Consider the following 14,653-nt stretch of genomic DNA (forward strand, 5'->3'; position numbering starts at 1 on the left):
AATTAAAATTGTGCTATTTTGGAAGACAAATTTAGACCTAATTTTAGATAAAATTATTTATTAAAAATTGTAAGCATTTGATAAACTTACTGATTTTTACTAAAAAATAAACATCAAATATTACTCTTTAAAATTAATATTTTTTTGTTTAAATTTATTTTTATTTTAAACATAAAAATATCAAAAAAGATTACTGTTTTAAAATGTCATTTATCAAATATTTTTGTAAATAATTCCGAAAACTTTTTAGACAAAGATATTAAACTACTATTATTTTGATAAGTGATAATCATAGAAAATATGTACATTAAAACAAAAATATAAAACATTCTAATATTCGAATTATTTTAGAAAAACTTAGTACAAAAATTCTGTCTCGAAATTTACTAGCCACAGTAATAATAAAATATTTATTTTACTTAAATGACAGCTAAAAGAACATTATAATATATAAAGTAGTCGTATAAAACTTTTTAAAGATTAAATACAGTAGTTTAGATAAATAGAAATACTAAATAATTAACTTACATTTTGATAGATCTTATAATAATAATATTATATATAAAAAACATTATTTTTGAAAAACAGAACTAGATAATTACAAATAAGTTTAGTATATCGTTAAAAATATTTTTTTATTTATTTATCTACTGATTTAGATTAAAAAATATAATGATGGAGATACTGGGGTGGAGGTGGGGGTGGGAGTCAACTGACAAAAATTCTTGGGTGGGATGTCGACTAAAACTAATATTAATAAAATTTAAATATTTGAACTTATATTTATCTAATAACTTAAATCGATTAAGTTATAATATTAAGTTAAAAATTAATTAACATTAAATTCATAAAATATTAGTTTTTTATCTGAAAACATTAATACACTATTCAGAGTATAATTTATTATAATCATATTAGTTATCTTAAAATAATATTTTACAAATAACATAATTCTTTTTTTAAAAATAGTTAATTTTTAAGATTTTAGTTACATAATTTTATTAAAATAATATTATATTTAGATTAATTTTAACATAATTTTAACTAAATTTTAACTATTTTACTTTTAATTTGATGTAAATAATTTAGAAAAAATAAATAATAGTTAATTAAAATAAAATTTTAGGTCATTTCTCGTTTTTAAGCATTTTTTACAAATTTTTAAAGTTTCAAAAGTCTGTGTTTGGGGTAAAATCTTCAAAATCTTGGTCTCTGTGGGTAAACCGAAAATATAGCTATAGCCTACCCTTATTATAATGTAAATTAAATTATTATTTATTAAATTAATGTTTTTAATGAAATTCATACTTAATTGAATAAGTTTTATTTATATAATTTATAACCAATAAATAAAATTATCATAATTAATGTAATAAAAAATTAAACATGCTAAAAATAATATTTGAATATTATAAATAAAATCTAATTTTTATTGAATATAAAAATTTTGTTTGCTATAAAAATTAATTATTCTTATTGTATATAATACTAAATATTGTACATTTTTTATTTATTAAAAATAATCATTTATTTTCAAAATAAATTTAATTTACAAATAATTCACGAATCTATTGTTAATTTACTTTATGTTTAAACTGATAAAATTTAAAGATTTTTATGATATTTAGTCTATTGTATTATACTAGAGTCTAGTAACTAGACTTTAACTGATTATTATGAGATTCATTATGTTAAGTATAAAAAACCACTAAAGGGTAACAAATGTTTCATAAACTGTATGGAAAGTCATTATATTTGTATTATAATTGCATAAAAAGTAAGTAAAATATACTATTAAAAGGTGAATGCAATATATATATATATATATATATATATAGTATGGTTAAGCAAAGGGGGTAGAGTGGGGTTAAGCCAAATGACTCCCTAAGATCGTGATTTTTGGATTTGACTTCTGCAGACTTTTTGGCCAAATTTAAAAAATGTCGCTTAAAATAAAAGAAATGAAACTATAATTTATATTAAAAAAAATATTTTCATTAATATTTTATTAAGTGTTATTATGTTTCTATAACTTATGTGAATGTAATAATTGATTAAAAATAAGTTAAATAGTTAAAATTAATCTAAATTTGATATCATTTTAATTAAAATATTCAAAATTTAAATTTGTTGTAAAAACAGTAACCATATTATAATTTAAATATAATTTTAAAATAAATAAGTTATTAAAACGATATATACTGTATATGAAAATTTTAGTTAAAAATTAGAAAATAATTTCAATTTTATAATTACTTCAATTAAAACTAAAATTGGTTTAAATAATTAGTATTCGGTCAATATTATAGAAAAATAACATTTTAAAAATAAAATTATGTACCTATAAACATTAATTAATATTTAAAAAATTAAATTAAAAGTAGAATTATAATAAATAATTAAAATACTAAAAATAACTCATATTGTAGTATTAATTTTAGAAATATTTTAAAAAATAATGTAATTTAATGGAAATATTGTCTATTTTTCTGGAAATATTCGGGAATTTAAGAAATTTTATCTTGAACCCCTTGATTTTGAACTTTTGAAATAATTGCCTTTTAAAAATGCAATGAAAGTCTACATCCACCCTATATCCCACAAGATTTTTCGAGATTTTTGTAAGTTAATCCCACCCTAGACTACCCCTCTCCTCCTAAAATCCAAAACCTTGCTTAGCCCTGATATATACCGTATATATATATATATATATGAATTTAATGATGCATTTGCAATATTTGGAGTGATTTGTGAATATTTGTCTTATTCTTTAGTATTACTATTATTAAAATTATTATTATTATTACTAAACTATTATTATTAGAAAACTTGTAATTCTTATATAACAAAGCAAATTATTTTCCATTGAATACAACTAACGTGAGTTTTATTTGATTAAAAATACATTTATTTAGATGTATAATTAAAATAATACTTTAGTTGATATTTGATATAATTATAATTTTTAAATTTAAGTTTTAAGTTTAAATTTTAAATTTCTAAATATTCATCATATTTAATATGATATTTATCATAAGTTTTTTATATTGTTTAGTTTTTAAATTCAAAAAACTAAAATTAATAACACGCGTTTTGTCCATTTGTATCGCTAACGTGTTTGGATAAAAATAAATGAAATACAAAATTTAGTAATTTTCTTGGAGTTATAAAATAAATTGAACATGGTACATTATTTACTTTACTATGAATGTTATTACCTATAAGTAAATATAATTTATCGATAAATTATTTTCAATTTGATCAGTCTATTCACGAAACACTTAAAAAAAATTCTGAATAAAAAATAGCACAATAGTTATAAAAAGATTGCATTCACTAAACTTAACAAATATACTGTAGATTGTAAAAGAAATTGAAATCAATTTTTTATCAAATTTTGTATTTCATTAAATAGAATCAACAAAAAACTGTATTTTAAAAAAATAATATTTTTAGAACATAGAGATTTCAATATCAAGTTTACTTTTATTTTATTTTTATTTTAAAAGTATGGGAATTATAGATAATGATAACATTTTTAATAAAGTATATTCAGGTTATCATAAAATTTAAATAATATATTTCAATAAATAAATTGTTTATCTAAACTTAAGATCTATATTGTGAATGTAAAATATACTTTATATATACAGTATTATACTTAAACTTTAGATTTTAATCTAAAATATAATTTATAGTATATATTACATTCACAATATATGTATAATGAAAAATTATATTTATATTTAATGTTATTATATGAAAAAGGACTGTATTTTACAAATAATACAAATATGTTTGAGGTTTGAGTTGAACTCATTTTAAGAAGTGCTTTGCTTTTAAATATATGATTTTATATTTTGCTATTAAATCAATTGCTAAACGAGTGAAAACTTTGAAAACTTTGAGTGAAAATATCGTTGTATTGAAAAAAGTATAATTGAGTTCATAAATGAATTGCTTTAATATTTGAATTACTTATATAAAACCTCATTTACTTTTAATCAGAGAAGAGAGAGAGAGAGAGAGAGAGAGAGAGAGAGAGAGAGAGAGATTAAGAATAAATAAAAGATACAAATGAGTTAGAGATGATATGTCCATACATATGATATATAATCTCAAATATTTATAATAATATGAGATTCAAAATAATTACTGAATTTTGAAATAGTAATTATATAATTGAAAATCATAACATAAATTCAATCTCAAATATTTGATCACAAGTTGTTATTTTATTTCTACAGTCCACATAACAATGTGCCTATAAATATAAAAATAATAATACAGTATACTTTATTGATTGACATATAAAAATAAATTTACTTTTTTTGTAAATTTCATTCAAATACACAATTTACTGTAGTACACAAAAAAAGATTTATACTGAGAAAACAAAATTTTAAGTTTTTTTTGTAAAATAAATATATATTTATAAAATATATTTTTGTTTTGTTATAGTCTTAACGTTATTATATGATTATAATTATGACATACTATTCACATCATTATATATAATTGGTAAAAGTTTTATCCTTTATTACTACACAACTATATTTGAATCATTGTTTATATTAACAAATATTGATTTATTTAATTAATTCTTAATTAATTTAGAATTTTGTAATTTCTAATTATAAATTATGATATTTAAATATTATATAAAATTTTTTAAAATTTTGTTGGGATTAAATTATACTAATTATAAAAATGATTGAAGAATTGTTTTGGCATTGTTAGTAATGTAATATAATATTGAAATAAATTTGTATTGATTATCAAGAAATTAAATTGCCAAGGTATATTATTTTATTTTTAACTTTAATAACTTTTACATTTTAAATATAACTATAATGGATTTTATTAATTTATTTTTCGAAATTAAATATACATAAAAATATTTTTATGTTAGAATTTTTATTATTATTATTAATGATATTTAAAAAATATTTAATAGTATTTAATAAATAATTATAATTAAGATAAATATCTCAAATTTTAAATAAATTAGTTAATCAAAATCAATTAATGAATTGTTTTATCTGAAATATAAAATCTCTTAAAATTAACTGTAATATGAAATATACTATATTTTAATTTTTAAATTACTAAGTTTAACTTATTTTATTACTATATGTAGAAATAAACTTTATATTAAATATTATCTTATATTTAAGTTTTTACAAAATAAATATCTCATTTACTATAGTTTTTAAAATATCAGATCTCTGTTGTTAACATTATCTGTACTTAGTGTTGGCAAAAAGTGAAATTTCTAGAAAGTTTCTTAAAGAAATTTCTGTCTATACGATCTTCATGTTAATTTTGCTCTCTCAATATTAGTTATCTTTTAACAATACATTATGGTTACAAGTAATAATTAAATGTTATTACTGTATTATTTTATTTAATAATTAAATATTATTATTATTTTAATTACTAGTTAAAGTAAAAATTAGTCTTTTTAATTATATTAAACTAAAAATATAATTAAATGATTAATAAAATTTTACAAAACTAGAATTATTATAATTTTATATATAGGGATACCATTTGTATAGTATATATATATATTGTCTCATTAGTATAATACTACAATAGCTATATATGGATACCATAGAGTACTAATAAAGTAAAATTTCTATAGAAATTTATATTAGCCCATCTCTACCTGTGTTAAAATATTATAAAATATAATTAAATTTTTTACTGTTTTATCTGAATAATATAATAATTATATTAATTTACTTAAACTAAATTAACAAATAACTGTTAAATTTAATAAAAATATTATGTAAAAATATTTAATATTTAAATAAAAGAAATATATTTTGTTAAGATATAAATAAATTGATAAATAGTTAGATAAAGTGAACCTTTAGATGTTATTTTTAAACTCATGTTTTATTTGAGATTATATCTACAAATATTGATTTTTACTTTTATATTATTGTTGTATTAAATAAAGAATTTTTCATTATATACCGGTAATATAAATTATATATATATATATACTTATGTAATACAGTTTGTACAGTATATGCATATTCATATATTAAAAGAATTATCATATTTATACTGTAATTCTATATTAAAATTTTAATGCAAATAACTTAATAATATTTAGCTGAAAGCGAATCCGTTTGCAATTATAGATAACAATATATACTATATATATATATTTATATAATGTATTATCATATTATCATTACAATTATTTTTATATTATACAAATGTATTTACTTTTATTATTTTTAAATCTATATACAATTTAATAAGTAATTTCAAACTCAAAATATTAATAAATTATAAATAGATATTATAAATACTATAGTTAAATATTCTAAATGCATCAAATTATATGTCATACAAATATTTCAATAAGTATTGGATCAAAATAAAAATATGTTTTGTTAATAAAATAATTTAATTAAAAAAATATCTTTAGATTATGTTTATAAAAATATAATTATAAAAAATAAAAGTTTGTTTTTATAATTTAAACAGTTATGTTATGTTTTATTATTTATACTATATTATTGCAATACTAATAATACATTAGATTTTTATGTTGCATAAAATGTTAATCTATTATATAATACTACTGTAATTATACAATTATTATATGAAAATTATGTCAAATTATTAAAAGCTTTTTATAATCTAATAACACGTTTTACTAAAAGATAATGGCATAAAAATTTAAAATTAAATGAATCAATTTTTTAAATTAAAAGACTACAAAATAATAATCAATATTATAATGTATTAATAGTAACTGTTATCACTTACGGTATATGTTTTATAATAAACATTTTAGAAGATCATCTTTAGATAAATTACCATTAATTTCTAAATGTTATTTTTAAATTATTTATTTTTTATAAATAAAAAATATAATTTTATTGTTTTATAAAAAATATTTAAAATTATCAAATTTTTCTAGTCTTCAATTCCATGTTTGACTAATTATAATATATTCTTTTATATAATCTTTAATAAACTCACAATTTTATTTATTTATTTTTATTATACTGTATTTACAGTACATTGAAAACATTTAATGATATAAATAAAAAATGATTATTTTGATGATTTAAGGTATTATGATTTAAGTTAAATATTATATAGAAAAGTATTGTTAATACATAGTCCTAAATCCAATGTCAAAATCATCTTAAAGATGACATCAAAATCGAGATCAACTCTTGAGTTGATATCATCAAAAATAGTCTTTATTTGTGTTTTTTTTTAATAAAGACTTCAGTCATTTGTCTTTTTTATAGTTATTAAGAGCTGACATAGCTTTAGGACACTGATGTCCGGAGTTTTGCCAAACAAATAATAGACTTAATCCAGTCAACTGTTATTTTCATATTATTGATAACTAATGAATTACAATTATAGTAAAACAATAATTGTTTGTTAAATAAACAACAAAAGATAGAAAATTTTAAAAATTATTGTAACTTAAAAAAAATACTTTTAATGCCTTAAAGCTTAACACTAGTTATTACTGTAGTAATAATGTTTAGGCATTATTGCTAAACAACAAATAAAATGTAATTATTTACGTAAATTGAATTTAATATTAATTTACCGATGCATTCAATGTTATAAATAAATGCTTTTGATATCAGAGTATTATTTAATAAACGCACGTTATTTGGCAATTTAATAACTATGAAATACATTATTTTTATTTATACTGTATATAAACTATAATTTGTGTTTGCAGATGAAAATTGAAATCAATAAAAATAAGTTTAGATTAAATATGTTACTAAATAAAGCACAAAATATCAATAAAATTGTTTAAATATTATTATTATATTAAACTCTACTATATTAAATACTAATTAATTTATAATTTATTATAATAAGTTAAATTGTTAAATTCAAACTAATATTTTATTTTAATTTTTAATAGATAAGTAATTGAAAGTATTATATATGGATTGATTTTAACAATTAGTTATTTTATAAATAAGTTAAAAAATAATTGAAAAATGTTGATATTTATAAATTAGTAAATATTTAAATTAATTAAATAAATTATTTAATAAAATAAACCCTTATATTATTTTTATATTAACTAAATTTAATTAGAAATTAATAAAATTATAAACAAATATATTATAAATATATAATTTTATAATAATTAATTTATAAAATTTATCAAGTTTCAATATATACAATCATATAATATGTAGAAATACTTTAACTAAAAATTTTATCAAATATATTATATAATTTTATAATACTATAACAATGATGAAAATTTTTATAGATTATTTAATTTAAGTTATATAACTTACACTTGTATTATTTTAGTCTATATCAAAACTTATAATAAATTTATATATTTATGGAATAATGTTTTATTATATACTGTAAATACATTAGTTTATAACAATATGTAATTTAATAAAATAAATTATATTTTATATATATTTAGTGAACATTTATATGTTTGTGTCATCACATATCTAAATAATGTGACATAAAAAGTGTTATTGATATGCAGTTAATGTGATTCAGTTGTATTAATATAAACTATTTATTATATATATATATGTTTTTCTTGCAGATCATTACCCGTGCTTTTGGCAAACTATATGCTGAAGAATAGACGGAACAGTACTCAGAGCTAAATAGGGAAACACATAACACACGAGTCCTTATAAGACACAAGACCTGTAATATCCTCAGACATATCAGCAGCCAATGCAACCAATAATACATTTGTATTGATATTTAATACATCGATACAAACAATTCACGTAAAAAGCATATCATAAAAGCTAACGAAAAAAGCGGCGGTCTTTCATATAAAGCCAGTTATACTACAATTGATTGGTATATAACTTATTATAATCAATAGCGCATATAATGACAGAGGAGTCATACCGTATACGACTCGTCACTCTCGGAGGTGTCTCTGTTGGCAAAAGTGCTATTCTTAAGGTATCAATCAATGCAATGCTTTTGCAATACTTATGTTATGCAAAATCATTAATAAATCTCATATCAATACTTATAATACTCTATATCTTTTCATTTGACTTATAATATCTATAAAACTTTTTGATTAATACCTTTTATATAACTTCTTTAATATATTATATAAATTTAATATACAGTATATCAATATATATATATATACTTTTCATTCTATTTATATATATATTTATAGTAAATATATTATAGTAATAATACTGTACTTGTTTAGCATAAGTAGTTTTAAATGTATTGATTCAAATATAAATGGCATAAGTTTGTTAATTTACATTTTAGTAAATTGATGTCTACTTCAATAGTTTTCAATTTGATTGTTAAAAATAATTAGCATTTTATTATTATTATAAAACAGAGATTTTTATTCAATACATTCAATGAGAAACACAAACCAACAGTTGAGGACTTGTTCACCAAAGACTTTAACTTAGGAACTATGACTCTAAAGGTTTGCACTTTTAGCTAATTTTAAATATATTATTATTATTATTATTATTATTATTATTATTATTATTATTATTATTATTATTATTATTATTATTTGTCTGCAATCGACGGCTGATTCATTGGTTGTGTAGTCGTTGTTGCGTTTTGTGATTTAATCAATGATTTGTATTTCAATGGATAACACGATAACACTCAACGTTTTATATTTTTTGTTTTCACTGGTCTCTAGAATTTTATGTAAATTCTAGATTAAAGTTAAAATAATTTTAATAATTATTATAGTATTCATCAAAATATCTAATGCCTGTCAATAAATCATAAGAATTAATGTTATTTTATTACTCTATACTGAAAATGTTTATTACTGTATATATAGTTATTAAGGATAAAATCGGATTAGTTTTGTTAGATATGATATAAGCAAAAAAACTAATTTAATGATCACAATGACAATCATATACTGACAAGTAATTAGTAGTAAAATAATATTAAGAAAATTGCACTAAAAATTGAATATATAGTATATATAATAATAATAATAATAATAATTAATATGTAGAATATAATAATTAATATTTTAATTATTATAAATTAATTAAAACTTATTAAATTGATATTTTATAATATTTTGTGTTGACAAATTTAATGTATTGTCAAATTTTTATAAAACTGCAAATAATAATTTATACTATTTTTATATATAATTGATATTATATTAAATTAAAGGTTGACTTTTTGGACACTGAAGGAGATATGCAGTTTCCAGCAATGAGAAGACTGTCCATTGCCAACGCACAGGCATTTATGTTAGTCTATAGGTATGTCTAATGTATATTATAAATGATAAATGTATTCATTGTTAATACATATCATATTCTAATATTTATAGTATTAAATATACCCTTCAATTAGGATATAAGATATATTGTATATAAAGATTATATCATATCATTGATCCATTTAATATAACTATAAGAGTACATAATATATCACATTTATTAGCCCAAATATTAAGAGCACTAAAAAACTTTATATAATGATTACAATATTTTACTATTATTACAACAGATGTATGAAATATCAATACATAAAATATGTATATAAATGTATATAAAATTATACATAAATGTTAATTGCTTTAAAAGCACATTAAATGTCATAGATTTTTAAAAATTAAAAGTTATAAACTAATTAAATAATTAGTAAATTGTTTGTCTTTTTGTTTACAAATAAATATTAATTATCAGGGTTAAGCAATCTATGATATTTGAGGGGTATAAAGTGGGTGAAATGGGAAAATGTTATTTTATTAGACAGTATACAAAATTATATGTATATGATTTTTTGTGTGTAAAATGTGATGAGTTATGGCACTGTATAATAAATAGTGTATTTTGGAGGCATAAAAATGTGTGCTTTTATGTACTCTTATAGTAATATAACTTATTTTTAAAAAAAGCTTTGGTAAGGCTTTGTTTAAATATATAGTCTATAATAATATTCTATTAAATTGAATAGTTTTTTAGTAAATATGATTTTCTATAAATATTTTAATTTAAAATTATTTACTTATATGACAATTATAAATAGTATTCTAATTTATCTAATAATTATTAATTAATTGTTAGATAAATAATAGAAGGCTTTGTAACTATGATAATAGGCTCTATATATGTGTATATGATGACTGTTATACAATATATTAATTTATTAGAAATTATCTAATATCTAGCAATACTAACAAACTTTATATATAAATTAAATCAAATCAAATCAAATGAATTTAATTTTACTCTATTTGTTATAAAGTATCGATAAGTCGAGTACTTTCGATATAATCAAGACTTGCTTTGAGGAGATCAAAGAAGTGAGGACTGATTTTCAGGTATAGTATATAACAAATACAAAATTAATTAATCACTCAATTTATTTGTGATTTAAGACAAATGTATTTTCTTTAACGCGTTTTATCCCTACCTCCCGGTGCCATAAATTACTGTGTATAGGAAATACCGATAATATTTGTGGGTAACAAATGTGATCTCTCAGATGAATTCAAAGAAGTGCCCAAAGAGGATATGGCTGAATGGGTCAGTACTACCACTATTTCTACCACTTTTATACTATTTATATACACAAACATGAATATAATTAATTGACTTTTTATTGCATTTACTGATTTATTTTACTGTATATGCCTTACATTACACATTGCATTACATTATAACACATACCTTATAAGACTTCTTAACCATTGAAAGAAAAATTAATTTAAGTATTTCTTTCAATAATACAAGTATAGTGTTATTAAGTAAAAATTGTATCCAATTATTACTAGAGTATAATTTATACACAAATAATATATATTTAAAGTATTATACGTTATGTTTCGGTATATAATATTGTATACGTATGGTATTTATAATATAATATATTATTTAATACTTATATTTTAATTAATTGTTGGATTTAATTATTACATATATCTATAATAAAAAGTTAAGAATAAAATATAGAAAATATTAAAACAAAATTTTTAAACACATTTTTATATAATTTAAAAGTGATTGATTGATAGTGTTATTATTTTTAAGACTAAAATCTCAGTAAAACATACAATTGTTTTCTTATATAAAATTATTTTATAAAAAATAATATACTGTAAAATATTATTGTTTGTTTATAATTTGACTTTTAATGGATTTTAAACTACACAATGTTTTTGTTTTCCAAATAATTTGTTTGAGAAAAATAATAAATTATTGCAAATATAGTACTTATGAAAAATTCAAAAATAATATAATAATACAATTTTGTTATAAATAAATAACAAAAATAAATTATAAATAATGTAAACAAAAAAAAATATTAGATATATATTTTTATATATATGTGCTTTTTAAGAAACTAATTCATGTAGATTTGTTTGTTTTTAATATGCATTATTGGTAAATTAAAATAATAAATTTCGTAAATTTTTTTAATATAACTTATAATCACAATTAGAAAATAGAAATAAGTTAACAATAAAATATATGAAAAAATATAAGAAAATATGATATTCACTAATTGTTATATTAATTAGTGGCATTAAAAACTTTTAATGTAAATTAAATTAAAAATTATTCTTTAAAATAATAAATGATAAAAATTTAAACTAACATTTATAATAATTACAATAATTATTATCACAAATTTATTTCAAATATGCTATATTTACTTAAATTTATTATATAATATAAATTATAAATAGTCGCTACAATATTTACTCATTATTCATCAATTTAATGTTTATTTTATTAATATTTATCATATTAATGCAATTTTTAAATATATATATATAGTATTTATCATAAGTATATATTATATGATTTAAAAAAATATTTGTCAATAATAATGTATAATTAAAAATTATACATTAAATGATATGTCATTTAATTTCAGGTTTTCTGTGAATTACCAAAATTGCGAACAAAAGTATGAAACTGAAGATATAATGAAAGCAAATGACTAATAATTGTTGACATTTTAGGTGATGGAGTGTTCGGCCAAAAACAATACAAATGTTAAGGAGATATTCAATGCATTTCTTCATTTGGCTCGCATTCCTCTGCCTAATGATGAGGGACTTCGTCGTCGATCCAGTGCTCAGGCGAGGGTTCAAAACGGAAAATCAAGATTTGCAGGCAATACCAGTCTAACACCAAATCACGCCATTCCTGATGACGAAACCGGACAACGACTAAAGCCTAGGAGTAGAAGTTTAATTAGGAGGTCCTCTAAGAAAGTCAACAAAAGTAGAGAACCGACCTCTGATGCAGACGACTGTGCCATTTCTTGATCGCATTAAACATATTACATATCATAAGTATATCGTATATATAATTAATTACTCATGAATTACTGTAAACATAATATGTTATATTTTCTTAAAAATAACAAAATATAATACAATCATACATAACATATAATATATTACTTCAAAGTTATGAAAATATATTATTTGATATTTAAAATTATTGATATTATACATGTTCTTATTGTATGCTATTATATATCATATTATTAACATTTTTACTGTAAAGACATTTTATTCATACATTAAATGAATCGTAATATCTATCTATATATCAATATTTCAAAAGCAGAAATTTTTAAATTTATACGAAAAGTAAGTTCAAAATTTTGAATATTATATGACAAACATCGATAAATGCATAATAATCGACAGTTAATGATAGCAACCATTTTATCCAAATGTCAACTAAAATACAAAATATTCTTTAATATTTTATATTTATATTTCAATGGATCACAAATCTTATAAACTATTTTAAATGTATTGCTAATTTCATATTATTGATTATTATTAAAAACATGATTAAAATATTTTATATAATATAAATACTGCATACATATCAATATAATTTATTTAGTTTATTTACTTAGTAATAGTAATTTACTTATTGTAATGTACAGTTGGATATAATAGTATAAATATAAAAATCTGTTTTTATTGTTTTTAAATTATATTGCATTTTAAAGCAATAACTTAAGCAATAAATAAAAGATATCTTGTAGTTTATATGATACATAATTTTTAAATATATATAATAATAAATTACTGTACTATAAATATTATAATATAAAATTTAAAACAAAATATATTATTCTGTAATAGCATGTTATTGTTTTATAAATGCATCTTATTTTTGATTGATTTATCTGAAAAACTAATTTTGTATTACTATGAGAAGCATTATGTATACAAATAGTTTAATACAACTTATAATTTTTTAATCAATTCTAATATCTAACTACAATATAAAAATTTAATTAAAATCATTTAATTAAATGAAACATTACAAAAAATAACATTTTTGTACAAAATTTTCATATTTGACAACTTTTATATAGCGTTTCGATTTTTACGAATAATTGTCTCATATTACGATAATTTTATTGATTTCAAAATTTCACATCAAATATTAAAACAATAGTTAAAAAACATATTTGTTGTGAACTACTTTAGGATTATTTAATATTTTTAAGAGAATCGACGACAAAAACAATAACTTTATTTTAAACTTTTGCTTTTTTATATTATTTAATGTAATTTATAAAGTATTGAAATAATATATTAATTATATTGTATTATACAAAGTTAAAAATAGCACAAATATAATTT

General features: G+C 18.4%; 1 protein-coding gene across 1 annotated transcript; it reads left to right on the forward strand.

The window, feature by feature from the left end:
- The first annotated feature begins 8,636 nt into the window (after window positions 1-8,636).
- On the forward strand, window positions 8,637-13,306 carry LOC128957569 (ras-related protein Rap-1b-like). Its single transcript, XM_054303358.1, has 7 exons — window positions 8,637-8,967; window positions 9,374-9,466; window positions 10,192-10,283; window positions 11,275-11,350; window positions 11,472-11,555; window positions 12,910-12,942; window positions 12,998-13,306. The coding sequence occupies exons 1-7, from the start codon at window positions 8,893-8,895 to the stop codon at window positions 13,304-13,306; spliced, it is 762 nt and encodes a 253-aa protein (XP_054159333.1). The 5' UTR covers window positions 8,637-8,892.
- Window positions 13,307-14,653: the final 1,347 nt, after the last annotated feature.

This window comes from Oppia nitens, unplaced genomic scaffold (genome assembly GCF_028296485.1).
Source record: "Oppia nitens isolate AA-2021 unplaced genomic scaffold, nextdenovo-longstitch-racon4-pilon3 scaffold3_pilon_pilon_pilon, whole genome shotgun sequence".
NCBI lineage: Eukaryota > Metazoa > Arthropoda > Arachnida > Sarcoptiformes > Oppiidae > Oppia > Oppia nitens.

What these genes read in the sequence shown, in the direction of transcription:
- LOC128957569 (XM_054303358.1), top strand. Translation starts at nt 8,893, where the DNA reads ATGACAGAGGAGTCATACCGTATACGACTCGTCACTCTCGGAGGTGTC. An exon ending in TAGGAACTATGACTCTAAAG is followed by an intron (nt 9,467 to 10,191) that starts GTTTGCACTTTT and finishes ATTAAATTAAAG; the next exon opens with GTTGACTTTTTGGACACTGA. An exon ending in AAGAGGATATGGCTGAATGG is followed by an intron (nt 11,556 to 12,909) that starts GTCAGTACTACC and finishes ATTTAATTTCAG; the next exon opens with GTTTTCTGTGAATTACCAAA.